This window comes from Megalops cyprinoides, chromosome 4, assembly GCF_013368585.1.
Source record: "Megalops cyprinoides isolate fMegCyp1 chromosome 4, fMegCyp1.pri, whole genome shotgun sequence".
Taxonomy (NCBI): domain Eukaryota; kingdom Metazoa; phylum Chordata; class Actinopteri; order Elopiformes; family Megalopidae; genus Megalops; species Megalops cyprinoides.
Genome location: NC_050586.1, coordinates 32,960,258 through 32,975,000, shown reverse-complemented (window position 1 = coordinate 32,975,000; position 14,743 = coordinate 32,960,258). Strand labels below are relative to the sequence as shown.

Here is a 14,743-nt window from a genome sequence, read left to right as displayed (position 1 = left end):
GCTTGAAAGGTTTCGAATACATCAGTTACATATTTCAAAAACTCTGAACGGCCAGCAATCACTGATGGCATGTGAGAATGCATGGAATGGAGCACCCCTAACATTCCCTCTCTCATGTACTTTACAGGGAGCACTTCTACAGTTGGTCAACACGCACAAGAAATACCCAAATGTCCGGTAACAAGTGAAATCCCGGAATGCACTGCATGCATAACATTCCTGGCGCAAATGGGGAATAGTGCCATGTTGCACGCACAACACGTCTTCGCTTTGGACTTCCCTCCCTTTTCTCCACTGACAATCCCAGCCCCATCCTCCGGTCTCTCCCACCCTCCCTCTCCCTCGCCCTCCCTCCAGAGTCCGTTCTCAGGGCGGCCATAATTCTCCCCCAGCGCTGACCTGGGGGTTCTGCCGGCTATTTTTAGGCCCCCATCGGAGCAGAACGCTGGGACATGGCCCCCGCGCGGCGCCCGTTTCCTTTCACGCTCACGCGCTCACCAAACATGGGCAAAAGCGAATCCCCATTGTTTGCGCAGAAAGACCCTCTCTCCTTTTTTTTCCCCCCTCACGAGGTTCCCTCGGCGACCTGTCGGAATGCTCGGTCACCTCTGAGCTCGCCCCTGCGTGTGCTGTTTCCCCTCACTGCAGCGCCTGCGCCGCGATGTCGAAGCGCCGCATGTAAACGTTCCCGAAAACCCGACGATTCATAAAGTCAGCAACGGGTGAATGCCAGGGATGGTGCGCTTTGGAAAACAGCTACCACGCACGGAAAGTTTTTTTTTGCAGACACAGACACTTGGCTATCGATAATCGTAGGAAGCAAGCAAGGACCTGGAGGTAACCTGGCATCAGGGAGAGGATGTGGCCTTGGACAGAAAGGAATCAAGTGCTGATGGACTCATGGCCAGTGGAAACAAGGCAGTAGTGGATGAAGAATGCAAAGTCTGTCTTTGTGTTGCTGCTTTCCCACACCCTCCCACAACACCTGACTGGTACGGAAGAGGGAAAGCCTTTGGGGTGTATGTATATCAGGGGTATTGGGGGGGGGGGGGAAAGGGGCGTGTTTTCTGGGGTTAAGGTTGTTTACATGACAAACCTGCCGAGCTCATTATAGCCCTGCCAGGGGGGCTCTGCGGTGACCCGGGACAGAGTGTGAAGCCTGGCCCAAGTCCCGCTCATTACTGCCCTACACTGCACAGGCAGGTAACCTGCTGACTGCTGACAGTAATCCCTAACAGGCACACTGATGCGTGGACTAACGAGAACAGACGAATGGGGAGGTGCAGAGGACTGTGGGTGGCTGGGGTGGGGGTTGGGAGGGAGGCTGCGGGGACACTGACTGAATCTGCTCGGGTTCTGAACTTCCTGCTGGAGACGTGTACAAACTGCCTTCCCGCTTCACACCAAAGTCAACTTGGGATTGGCAGCAGTCCCACAAGTTTGCCCACAGCACGCCAACACAAAGCTGGGGGGGCGGGGGGGAGGCCTGCTGAGGCACGGTTGCTTTCCTGTGTTGTAACTGACAGAGATGTTGTATGATAGATTAGAGCGAGAGCTTCTGTCCAGCGCGCTCTGGTGCCCCTCTGATCACACCCACAGAGGCTCCCAAACAGGCCACAGAGCGGAAAGGCTTATCAGGACAAAACGCAGTTCATCCCTGACAGGAGATTCAGAGATATGTCTCTGTAAATGACCCTTGCGAAGATTGCTCCAAGATTGCAGGCACTTCACCACCTGGCACAATGAATACATCCCACTGTGCCTGCCTGGCATGCCAGTGTTGATTGTTTGAGCCTCCTACAAAACCCCAGAACTCGGAGACCTAAGTCTAATGAACGCGGTGCACCCCAAAAGGTCTGAAACGGATCCACTGAGTGCACCCTCAAGCCACGAGTCTCTGAGCTGCTGTACTGAACGCATTGCGGCCCGGCATTCTGGGTACGCAGTTCAGATTTCCCAACTGCAGAACACTGTGTGACTAAAGCCTCTGTTCCATTCACGATCCTCCTTTATATTAATTTTACTGCTGTCTCTGTGGTTTTGGGGGGTGCCTGGAGAGAACCCCGTCCCCGCTTCGGACTGGCACACGCCGCTCTTGTAAGAGCTGGAAAGCAGTTTGTGGGCAGTTTCGGCACGGGGAGGGGTGGGGGGGGGGGGGGGTGCGTCCCCAGGGTGGCAATTTCATAGCAGCTATTTGTGGACTGGGAGAGGAATGAATCTGTCCTGGACTTCCTGAAAGAGGGGTGGGGGGGGAGTGGGAGAGAAGGAGAGAAGGGGGGAGAGAGGGCCTCGGTTAGGGTGAGTAAGAAATGGGGAGAAATAACCCAGGAGGAGAGAGGGAGAGAGAGAAAGAGAGAATGGGAAAATGAAAAGAAGGTGGGAGAAGAAGAGCCATACTGAAGGAGAGATCTAAGAGAGAGATCCAAAGAGGGAGGGAGGAGGGGAAAAAGAACAGACATGGAGGAGGGTGGCAGTCGAGAGAGAGGACGTCCGGAGAAGAGGATCCAAAAAGGAGAGGCAGAGAGGGAGTGAGTCCCAAAGAGAAGAAGAAGAGAGATAACGTGAGGAGGGGGAGACGGACGGAGGGGAGCTGGAAGACGAGGAAAGGGAGGACAGGAAGGAATGCAAACATGAGAGATGGAAATATCTATTTTCCGCAAAATCCGGGGCCAAAGTGTTCTGAAAATATGGCAAACAAAACAAACAAATAAATAAATAACCCTGCCAAGAAGCAGCAGGGAGGAGGAGGGGGGGGACACTGTAACCAAACACACAATTAATCAGTGACTGAAATACAAGTCAGTGAGAGAAAAAAAGCAGGACAGAGAGAGAGTACAGAGATATGCCAGCATATTTTAGGGGGACAGTTCGGAATGGTGTAAGTGTGGGGAAATGGAGAGCATTGGGGAGGAACTGTCACAGGGCAATAACGACTTGCAAACCAACGCTTGCGCCAATAAAACGCAGCACACATGCACACGCGCATGCACGACGGTGGCAGCCAATACCGGCCCTCTGTCCAATATCCCGCCAATGAATCACGCTCCCTACACCAGAGCTTGGCCTCAGATCGTGAGCTGACTCAGAGCATTTTCTTGACACACCTTTTGGCAGCGGGCACCGCAACTGTCCAGGTGTAAATGCATGGGAACGGTGAAGTCTGATGTGGCAAGTGATGCGACGCACAATGGTGGATGAGGCGGTTTAGGGCGGTGAGGAGGAGCTGGGGTGGGCGTGGTCTGTTAAGAGCTCCTGGGCTGCGTGCAGAGACACTGTCAGGGGAGATATACGGCCGAATCGTCGTCTAATTTTTTACTGCGCTGATAAAAAACACCCCATAAACCTTGGATGGGGATACACAATAGCAGTAAATCCTCATTTCGTCCAGCTGTTCCCTGTTCCCAGACATCATACCATCAACCCCCCAACCCGCAACCCCCCCCGTGGATGCACATTCCATTTCATAACTCAAAACCAGACATGACGGCCAGTCAGGGAATGTCACCATGGAAACACTGCTTTCATGAGTGTAGACAACCTGCTCATACCAAGTATGGAAAAAACCAAAGAAGACAAACACAAATCAGCACTTCCCCTAACTGACACACCAACCTTACAGCTACACATCCAGCCGAGTCAATGGATCAGGGTGCATCACAGTGATGTAGGCTCTTTGAAAACTGAAAACTACCAGAGACATCCAATAACCTGGAGGATGGGGGTCACCGGGGCAGGAGCAGAGTTACAACACACAAGTGACAGCAGGCCAGAGGTTAAACCAGGGAGGACGGGGTTAATTAAGGCTTTGGTAACGGATAAGGCCGTACAAACTGAGTTAGGGTTATAAGGCTGCCGATGAGTCTCGGGTTACAGACATTGGTCTGAACCCTCCATAACCCTAACCTTTATAGTGCGACCGCAACGCCCGTTCCGTAACCCTACCCGCAGTTCAGCCAGCGCATCCATCATTCTGTAACCTTACGCTGGCAGGCACGCGTCAGCGGGGCCTTAGGTGTCAGGCTGAGACAGGAAGCGGCCGGGGCCGCACTGAGCTGGCCTCTTTCGCCGAAGGCTTCCTGTTCTCTGACTCGGGCCAACGTGGCTCGCTCCACACAGCGGAGCTCCAGAGTGTCAAAACTCAAAACAGGAAGGATAAAAAAAGAGAGAAAAGACGCAACCTCTGAGTTGAGAAAAGTGGATATTTACTGACTGATTGAGGTGCTCGGTCAAACCTAAGAATTTGAATATACAGCACATGATGACTAGCCCTGTGAGGGCTACGCAAGGGGAAGACAACAGAGTTAAAAAGGAGGAAGGGGTGGATTGCAGCCCGCATAAATAACGGCGTGGAAGTCTCATAAGCGCCCTCAGTGTGAAAGATGTTTCCGATGTGAACGGAAAACAGTCGTGGCCTCCCCTGGCATCTATCACCTCGTCGCCGATGAGAGATGGGCCTGGGGTGACGACCCCGCGCGAATTCAGCGGCCGCGGCCTCCCTGGTCACGTTACGGCGGCAGCATGCAACGTTAACGCAGGCGAAGGAGCTCCTGGCTTTGTTTATCGACACCCTGAAACAAAAGCCGACCCCTCCCTCACCCAAAACATGACTCTGACACTCCGAACTGATTACTCCAGCACATGCCAAGCATTCTGTTATTGTGGTCTAGAACAGAATTGCCCCCTAGTGCTGGAGATTGTCTGCATAGTGTCTACACATAAACATATTCCAGCGAATGAATCACACTTGTTGCTTATCTCCTGGTGATGACAAAACCACAACCATAAAACCAATAAAAAAATAAATAAAGCGTTGGCGTGTTACTTATTAGAGGGGGAGACCAGAGTGCGGCCAGAGAGAGGTGGGGTGGTTGAGGCAGGGAGGGTGCTGGGTTCCTTCCCTCCAGCTGACAGTGGGACAGGGCATGTGTGCATGCACTTGTGTGTGTGTGTGTGTGTGTGTGTGTGTGGAGGGGTGGGATGAGGGGGATTGGGACGTTGGGATGTGGGCCTCTCTGAGACAGTGGGGCTCCCCTGGGATAGCTCTGGCATTTCCCTCCATCTTGTCCCACACTGGCGCTCTGATCCCACCTAGGACCCCTCCCAAACCACACTCTTTCCCCCTTCCCTCTCTCTTTTCCTTGTCTTCCCTACCCTGTCCCTCTGTCTACGGTCTCTCAGACTGGCCGAACAAAGGCAAAAATGTTCGCTGTCACACCTGGCTGGGGTGGGGCAAAGGGGCCACGCCCTTAAACAAATGCCTAAGGTGACAGGGTGCTGCTGGGGCCTCTGAGTCACAGCAAAGTTGAATCAAGTGTCAAATGAAAACCAGATCAGCCTCCGTTGTGCTCGCATTTCAATGGCATGGTCATGGCTAACATTTGGCAAGCAGCAGACAGCAGCCCACATTTTCAACAACCCCAGGAGCCAGAGAGGAAGCAGGCTCGCTATAAACACATATACTTATGAGGCTTACGCGATGGTGATTTTGGTTGCTGTGAAAACAACGACACCTTCTAGGTCTGGATTCCACGAATTCAGAATGAAGACCCGAAGATCTCCAAAAACACATCATTAAAAAGTATTAACCGCTAATCATCTACAATTAAGGCGTAAAAGGGGGAGTCGCTCTGGCACGCAGACAAAGAGCGGTCGAGTCGAGGCATGGCAGCGCGAAACGGAACAAGCCCTTCCAGGTTTCAGCGTGCTGCGCTTGTTGTTCCAGGCTCGTCTTTTTTCGGAAGCTCCTCGCTTCGCTCATTGTTTGCTCTGAGACGGAGGTACCCCCAACACCCCCCCTCCCCCCCCCCCCCCCCCCCCCCCCCCCCCCCCGGCTGCTCTGATCCCGTTCTGGCACCCGATGCAGACAGCGCCATGAGCCCAAACTGTAGCAGATCTGCCAGCCCCCCCCTCCCCCGGACAGGAAGTGCAGCCGCCCGCCGGGTCCAGCTTCCTATTGTTCGACATAGTCCTCTCCAGCTCTTATGCATTAGCTCACTTTAATGATATTTTTCGCTGGGTGCTCCCCCCCCGTCTTGCCATCTCGGCTTTGTGTAGGTCAGGTGCCCCCGATCCTACCTCCTGTCATCCTTGCCCTCAAACCTGGCAGAGCGAGGAGGCGAGCCAGGGCATTAGCTGCCAGGCACAGAGCTCATGGCACACTGCTCGCCAGCGCCGTGTCAACTGTGCCAAACGGGCCGGGTCACCGCGGGACAGCCCGTCGCCCCGGTCCGCTGCGCTGGGAACACAGGGGCCCCCCTGTCGCACCCCTCCGTCTCCAGAAGCTGTGCGATCCATGCTTTGCGGCTTTACATAATGAGATTTCCGCAACACAAACGGACAGTAGCCTCCTCTCGCAGAAGCACGGGCTTCCTGTGCATGCGGAGAAAATCTCGCTTCAGTGTTTCACCCCCAACACACACAAACATCACCCCCCTACATGGGCTCCACAGGCGACCCCGAACTTGTCTCTGGCCGTCCGTGTGAGGTCTGCATTCCAACAGAGGCTAACAGGAAATCTGTGCCTGCAGAGCGGGGTGTGCGGGAGTGTGTGTGTGTGTGTGTGTGTGTGTGTATGTGCATGGGGTGGATGTCTGTTGACAGTGCTCAGAGCCACACAGGACACACTAACACATTCATAAACACCTGGGGAACAGCCCACCCCCTTCTGGGAACCCACCCCTTCTCCAACCTGCTTGCCATAAAGGTGCAAGCTCGATTGTGGCATGCGGGTGGAGCCGGACTGCCCCCCATGCACACATCTTCTCCGGGGGGACGTCTGTTTGTTTTCCCATCCCTGCGTTTCCTTCCAGCTGCCGTCGCTGCGGAGACAGATGCGGAGACAGACGGGACCTGGGAGAGAGCGGCCGCCCCAAACACGTGCCAGTACCATGCGCTCCACAGAGATAGCCAATCAGCATGCGGAAAACGGGCTGATGAATTCAGCACCAGTGAGTCGGGCTAATCTGGGTAACACACATGTGTCTATGAAAGTCAGTGGGCTTATGACAATGCCTTCATAATGAAACTTCACTATGAAGATTCAATGCCAAATTACATTACATTATTGGCATTTAGCAGACACTCTTACCCAGAGCAGCTTACATAGGTTACAATTTTGTACATGTGACCGATTTATACAGCTGGATATTTCTGCCCAAGAGTTCAACAGCAGTGCCCCAGCGGGGAATCAAACCGGCAACCTTTTGGTTACGAGTCAAGCTCCTTACCACAATTCTACACTGCCATCCCTCATCATTGTATATGTAATGTAATACATAGCAATGAGGTTATTGTGAGTGAGTGCAAGTTGTTTATCTCATAGCCACTATTCTAATTGGCATGAAAAGAAAGATTTGTCCAATGAAAATCTGTTTTCCTGAAGTCTTCATTAGAGGGTTGAGCATCGAGGCACTCTGTTGTGGAATGCACAGCTTACTTAAACAGGCATCAGACATCCTGTAACCAAGACAATACGAGGCCAAACAGCACGGCCCATTGTTCACAAAGGAGTTTCTTGTTTTGCCTCTCGAACGTGCCCGTGCCCATGCAGTTCTGTGAAACTTCTCACATACTTTTCATTTGAGTGTACGATATTTCCAGCCCCACAGAGAACTGGACCGGCGCCAGGCAGAGCTGATCTCTGAGGCAAGCCTCTTTGCCACAGCCAACCGAGCGACAGCCGCCCTTGCAACTGCAATGCGCCGGCCCCCTGTACGTGGGGTAAAGCAAATGTCTGGCTGCAGTTTGGTATGCGGAGTCAGCGATCCTCACCCCTGCGTGACCTGTCCCCGATGAGCTGTCCCCAGAGGCTCTGCCCATGCGTTTGCGTTGGTGCTGGCAGCTGTTCAGCATTGCCTCAGCGCGCTAGATCATTCTTTACGGGCGGCGCGAACAGAGTTCACACCCTCGGCTCTGGCGAACGCCGCGGGCGCTAGCTCATCCTCCCCGCTGGCTGCGGTTCAGTCTCCGGCCGGACCGGGGCTGCTCCGCAGAAATGGAGATGGGTCCAACTGCTCCACACAACCGCCAGCCCCCCTCCCTGCTCTCCCGATGACCTCATAGCGGATTTTAGAAAAGCGCACGCTGCCTCCCAGGCCTTGAGTCACCTCATTTCAGTTGTCGCTTGGGGACAGTGTGTGAGACCAAGCAAACAAGGCTTGGCTGGTGCTGGGAAAAAGACAAACGTTACCGTCTTGTGACGGACGCAAACAGGATGCGGGGTTGCGTCAGAACCGAGCCTCGCCTTGAAGACAACACCTGGGAACTTGGATCGCTTGGTGTGCTTGTTTCTACACGTGGCTGTCCTTTATGCTCCACAGTGAGGCTGAGAGCAGGTGGATATTTGGAGCCAGAGCTGAGAAGCCCACCTGCAGCCCAGGGGAAAATCTGCATCCCCTCAGATGTTCACATCTTCATCTGACCACACCTCCAGCAGACTGCACTCAAAATGGTATGTGGGGAGGAGGGTGTGCCTCCTGTACCTCTGCATGAAATCCCCAAACATCCAATCACACTTTCACTTTGCATCATAACAAGGCTAAACGAACCAGCATCTGGTTCTCTGCAGAGGTCATTCTCTCAACAAATACAACTACGGCTCGAGAGAGGCATAATACAGACAGGCATAATCACAGTCTTAATGGGCTCCTTTAGGTGCCTCTAGTCTGTGAAAAAGATCTGTAATTTACCTTTAAAACGACCATTTTACCTGATATCTGATGATAGGCACTTGAGAGCAATTTTAGCTTTTCTGGAAAAAATGTGCAATGACTATTGTATTTGAAAATAAACGTCATGAGAGAGCGTTTAGTTTGACATGGTAACTACACACAATGTCCTGTAGCCTTTGAAAGCCTAATTCACAGAATAAATGCTTGCTATGAAGACTAAACTTTTCCACAGGTCTCATTTTCTCACAGAGCCACCCTGCCACCCACCCCACCCACCCACCCCAGCTACTTCTTAGACATGTAACAGTGCTTAAATTACGCCTGTACAGGTTCATGTAAGTGACTGCAATTACCTTCATAACCAACCATAATGACAGCACAGTGCAACAAACTAGCTGCTATTTTTCACTGCAGATGTGTTTTGTAGGCGGCTTAAGTCGCTGCCATCCCCTGATCCTGCTGATTACACTTAAGCATGTGCTGCTGTTGCGTCTCTTCAGGCTGCATAAAACAAACAGCTGCAGACTGGTATTAAGACACTCCTGTGGGGGAAATACCAGAGTCCTCACACAACAAACAATTCAGCTGTGCTTGGATCAAGAGGAGACATCTTGGGAACAGAGCTCATGTTGACATCCCGTAAGGGTACTGCTCTTTAACTCACAGTACAGGATAAAAGGGGCTTAATAATGAGAAATAAAAAAATGTGATAGCACTGCAATGTTAAGAGTCTATGGACTGTTACACAGAGACGAAGAGTAAAGTAGCAATTATAATTAAATAAGATGGTGTCAGAGCTGTCCAGTAGATTGCTACCACTGTAGGTTTATGTACGCTTCCCTAGGGTGATCTGCTTATTGATATTGAAGCTAGTCTCTTATAATCAGGGGACTGGTGATAGAATTCTATGGTGCCTGATATTCCTGCATAGTCTTTCTCGACAAAGATTGAAAGATTTGAAGATTTTCATCCCTGGGCATTCAAATCATTCAGGGATCATTGTCACTTGCTTTCTTGAATGAATGGGAGATTACGTCCTTTAGACGAGGTCTGAGAACTGAATCTCCGTAGGTCGATAGAGAAACTGGCTACATGGTAATGTCAAAGAGAGAGAAACAATCTCCTCATGCAAAAAAGTGAAGCACAATGCACCAAGGCAAACAGATCACACCCAAATCTCTTATCAGGTTATGTCATTTGACATAGAACAAAAACATTGTGTAAGAATCAACAAAACTCTGTGCAGACATCTTGGCGATAGCTCGCTTGGTTTCTCTTCAAACATTTTGAAAAAGGGCAGAATTTTTTATCACCCAAAAGGCCTCACAATATCTACGGGGTATGAGAACAAGGCCAGGGCTTTCCGGTTAAGCGCGAAAGAAAAACGGCTGTTTGAGTAAGTGCTGGCAGGATTACTGAAATGAGTCATGACTAATCGCGATATCATCCCCACACCCCCTTCGCAGCAGATCACCCGGCGGCCAGGAGCTCTGCAGCAGATTAAGTGTGTCTTGTATGCGCACACTTCCAGCCCTGCATATGTCGGATACACCCTGCGCTCCACGCAGATGGAGAAAAGGTTCTGCATAGTTCTCGCCGTGTGTAATGCGAAACAGCGGATCGCGTTCTCAACAGTGGCTGAGAAATCATAGGACCTGATGTTGAATGGGACAGGAGCTGTCACTCAGAAACAGAACCAAACAGCCTGAATTCCTACTTAGCTACTCTAACGCAATAATATACATACAGGATTATTCATCTGAATGACACCAAGGGAATAGAGGAAAAGACTTGAGTTTCATTTAAGCTCGTAATGTGGAAAAGGGAGATTTACGGTCATAGCTAAAATGAAATGAAGCAGTGCTGGGGGGGGCTTAAGAGCAGAATCATATGAAGAAATAGTGCTTCCACTGAAACTGTGAGCCTCAGTACACTCCCCATGTGGATTTTAACAGAGGCTGTAAGCAACGGTTGCATAACAGACAGCAAAGACCTTCAGAGCTGCAGCAGATGGCTGGAGGAGAATCGGGCGGACACAGAGACAGGCCGCCCTGCCTCTGAAGGCTTTCTGCAAAAAGGACCCACTTCCTTTTCAGCAGCCCTGTATGCACTCAGGGTCATTAGATAATACATAGAGAGGCCTCAAGGCTGAAGCTGGGGGGGGGCAGGCGGATTGCTTTACAAAACATCCCTCCCCCTATTTAAACTAACCCTCCCCCCAACATCCCCCTTCTTCCCACCCCAAATTTCTACAGAGCTCTCAGATATGACCTCACTCCCTATACCTTGAGCGTGGGGGGTGGGGGGAGGTGGCCGGCATTGTGATGTCATCATTATAGCCGGTTACCCATTTCAAGCCTGCCAGCCAATCAATACGGAGAGACTGCCATTCAATCTTTCAGAATGGGCCTTTCTTTCTGGAGTGCTCAAGTGTGAGAGAAGCAGGGGGTTGGCAGCAAAACAAGACATGACTGTTCCTCAAACTATCAGCGAGACTCCACAATAAAGCACTGCTGGGCTTCATTAACATAGAATCTCACAACATCGGTGATGATCTAGTTTTGAGCCAGGGTTGCCTCTTCAGTTGCAGACAATTTCACAACTTACACTTCTTAATAGCTAATTAAAAATGAAAGCTGAAACGAGTTTGACATTTTATAGAAAAAGACAGCTCTGATGGACACTCCTCTCAGTCAACGCCCACGCACGGAGTGCCCAATGATAGCAGGTGCACATGCCTGACACGGAGAAGGGGTGCACGCCTCGGTCTGCCCAGCAAAGCCTGCAATTGTCAGGGTGTTTCCACGGAGATTATGCATGTGGAAAGAGCCGAATGGTTTGCGGGCCTGGATGGCTGGAGCTGCCAGTGACGGGATGTCCACTGGAATTAGGTGCTCTGCCTCCTGAAAAGTTGCAGGGAACACACTGTTTGGATAGTATAATAATGCCATTCAAACTGCACTGCCAAGCCCCGACACGCTCAGAGGGGTGAATACGGAACTGATATCAGATTCAGCTCCGCGCTCCAGTGCTGTATGAACAACCTTTTCGCTTTGCTACACAGAAACAATTGGGTACCTCCAGGGTAAGGAGGAGGGGGGCACTCCGAAAAATCACCCTCCTGCTCTCTATTCTCTTAGCTGAGTGAAGCAGAGCTGGGAGAAATGACCCTTTCCTACAACTCCAAGTGCATAGTACTGCTGCTGAGCAGAAGAAGGGGAGATGTGAAGGTCTGTATGCAAATGTACAGAGAAGAACAGGCACCATAAAACAGGGAAATTATGAGAGCACACACACAGTTACTGAGAGACAAAAAGAAGATATTCATTCAAATAAAACTGATAAGGTAAATGCTGATAGCCAGCCACCAAGTCCTGAGATATACTGCTGCTTAGTTCTGAGCGCTGAACTTGGGAAGATGAGAACCAGTAGAGGGAGGGGGAGGGGGAAGGGCAGAAGCCTCCTTAAAACAAAGTTTGATCAAGACCCACTCACACACACACACACACACGCACACACACACACGCACACAGATGCATGCACATGTACTATACAGTTCATGCCCTCTTTAGGCAATCTGCTCTCCTAGAAAAAAAACAAGGACACTGTACATAACCTTGAAATAGAGATAGCTAGTAGTCTGCTGACAGCACGCACATATGTCAGTGACAATATCACAGCCGTGGTCATGGCTCCGCATATCCCATCTCTGTTTGCCTCTAACTGCTTCATTAGCACAAATAAGTACACTGTAATGACCCTGGTTGAGAAGTACAGCCAAGGCCTCGGGCTGTCCTCGGTTGAATTTTAAGAATGACAGTCTTACACTGCACGGCCCGTGCAGGAGAACCCTTCAGGGTGCTGAGAGCAGGGCCTGGCTGCCACTCCCTCTCAGGCAGCCGCACGCGGTCCCCTGGGGTTATGGGATGCGCGAGGAAGCCGCAGCTCAGAGGAACCAACCTCTAAATCACTCTTAACCCGAGGAGCCTCGTCTGTCACATTAACCACCCCCTTTTTAATTGTCTGGCTCACGGACGTCCCATCTGCTGTTAATTGGCTGGCTCATGTCATCTGGAAGTTTGTGATGTTTCCTCCCTGCTTCTTGTGTGTCCTGTTGTGTCTGGCATGGTGAGATCGCTGTCACCGTGCCTGCGGAGGCTTCTAAATAACCACAATGTATATCTTAGACATTTCTTCCTAGCTTGACTTTATACAGAGTGTGTTGGTTTTGAAATCCTACTAATCTCAATCCATTTCTTACGAAACCGATAGCCTTGTTGACAACAAACTTTAATTACCTCAAGAGTTTCAAAAGTATCAATAATAGAAGGCGCAAAGGGAGTGTGTTGATTTGTTTTGTTTCTTACTTCGTGCACGTGCCTTAATGTTGTTCATTTTATTTTTTACTCTATGTTATCTTCTGGACTGCTACAAATATCTATACTCCGGCAATGTTGTAGTGATGCATTACGTGCCAATAAACTTAAGAGAACTTAACAGCGAGGAGCAGGGAGAGAGAAAGAGGGAGAAGCAGACCATCATCATACAGCATGACTACACAGTGTGTGAAATCCCACAGGACGTAAAACGGCGATAATCGATTCGTGAAAGAAGAGCAGGCAGAGAATGAGAGGGCATCGGGCGGATGTCCAACGCAACTTCGAACAACTGAACTGACTGAACGCTCTCCAGCCGCCCGATTATCGCGAAAACTGCACTAAATCGCACGTTTGTTTCCCCTTCTATGACTATTGCCTCCACGGGTCCGAAGGCAGTTGTGTCATCTGGCTATTACGCACTTCTGCAGACTAATCTATTCCGTCCTCTGTATACTCTTACCTGCTCTATAACCAGGAGCTGTTAACCATAGTTCAAAGCCTTCCTACGCTTGAACTGACAAGAGTGATTAATAAATTAAACCAACACATAAATAAATTATACGCTTAACACATGCCTAATTACGTTGAGCTCTGATGACCTATCATCTAACAAAATCATGTGGAGAGACGAGGATATGTATGGTTATGTATGCTCTTCACATATAAAAATGAACATTTTAAAGGTGCATAAATGTTGACGTCTGCGCTGTTTGTATAATACTTAACGAGACTTTGGCAATGGAAATTGTAACAGCTTGAAGCAACCCGTTTACCAGTTGGTTGATGAGCGGGGGTTGAGAATGTCCTCTTTGGCAGTTAGCAGTGACAAGTTGTAGGTGTCCAGGTTAATCGCTTTCATGGTTGATGTAGGCTTTTCACTCCGGTCCAATAGATTTGTCCTCTAATATCGCTCTGGAATATCCGTAAGGGACCGCCGACACTCATACGCTGATGCACATTCACGGGAAAATAACAGACATAATATAAAATATATGTTTAAAACTAGTCCTTTAGCGCTCGCACATTTAACGTGAAAACAGCCCTCCAGGCAAGCGGTACGCACTACAGAGATGGAGATGAAGTGTTCTGCGAACTTCAGCGGGGAGGTGGAAAAAGTTTTGAAAGAGAATCTGTTGCCAAAAGCCCCACCTCCCGTCAGCGAGGGAAAAAACGCAGTTAAACAAATTCAGCTGGACTTCACTCCTGCTGTAATGTGCGCTCGCTAACCAAACGCCAGCGCTGCGACCTAGAAAGCAAGAACATTCGTGAAAGTTTTCGAATGACAGCATCAGAAGACAAACGCGTGTTTGTCGTATAAATCCTCTCGTTCCTCGACTCGATTCGTCCGATTCCCTTATGCCGAGAACGCCTTTTGACAATCAGTTGGAGATCATCTCCGGCGGTGCTGTTGGACTGCAGAGCGTGTCTCGACGTTAGCTTTTGTTTTGGGTCTCAACTGCTTTTGTTGCAGAACAGAAACATTTACTCCCCGTCTCGCCCCCTCGCCGAAATGCGCACGCAGTTGGCGCTAATCCAAGGATCTGTATTTTTATATCAGATTCACCTAATTTTACCCAATTTTACTAACTTTACAATTACAAAAGGATGGTGTATAGACAACGATTACAAAACTACCCATGTACATAAAATGATCTCACATGTACTGGTATTAATTGTGTTAATTGTCGACGTGCA

At 50.1% G+C, this 14,743-nt stretch overlaps 1 protein-coding gene across 1 annotated transcript in view; it reads right to left on the bottom strand.

The window, feature by feature from the left end:
* The window catches only part of LOC118776463 (drebrin-like protein), a 39,196-nt gene extending 24,876 nt beyond the window's left edge, over positions 1-14,320 (bottom strand). The window contains exon 1 of the mRNA XM_036526822.1: positions 13,822-14,320. Coding sequence (XP_036382715.1) covers positions 13,822-13,907 — 86 coding nt within the window. The 5' untranslated portion in view covers positions 13,908-14,320. The remainder of the gene's footprint in view (positions 1-13,821) is intronic.
* Positions 14,321-14,743: the final 423 nt, after the last annotated feature.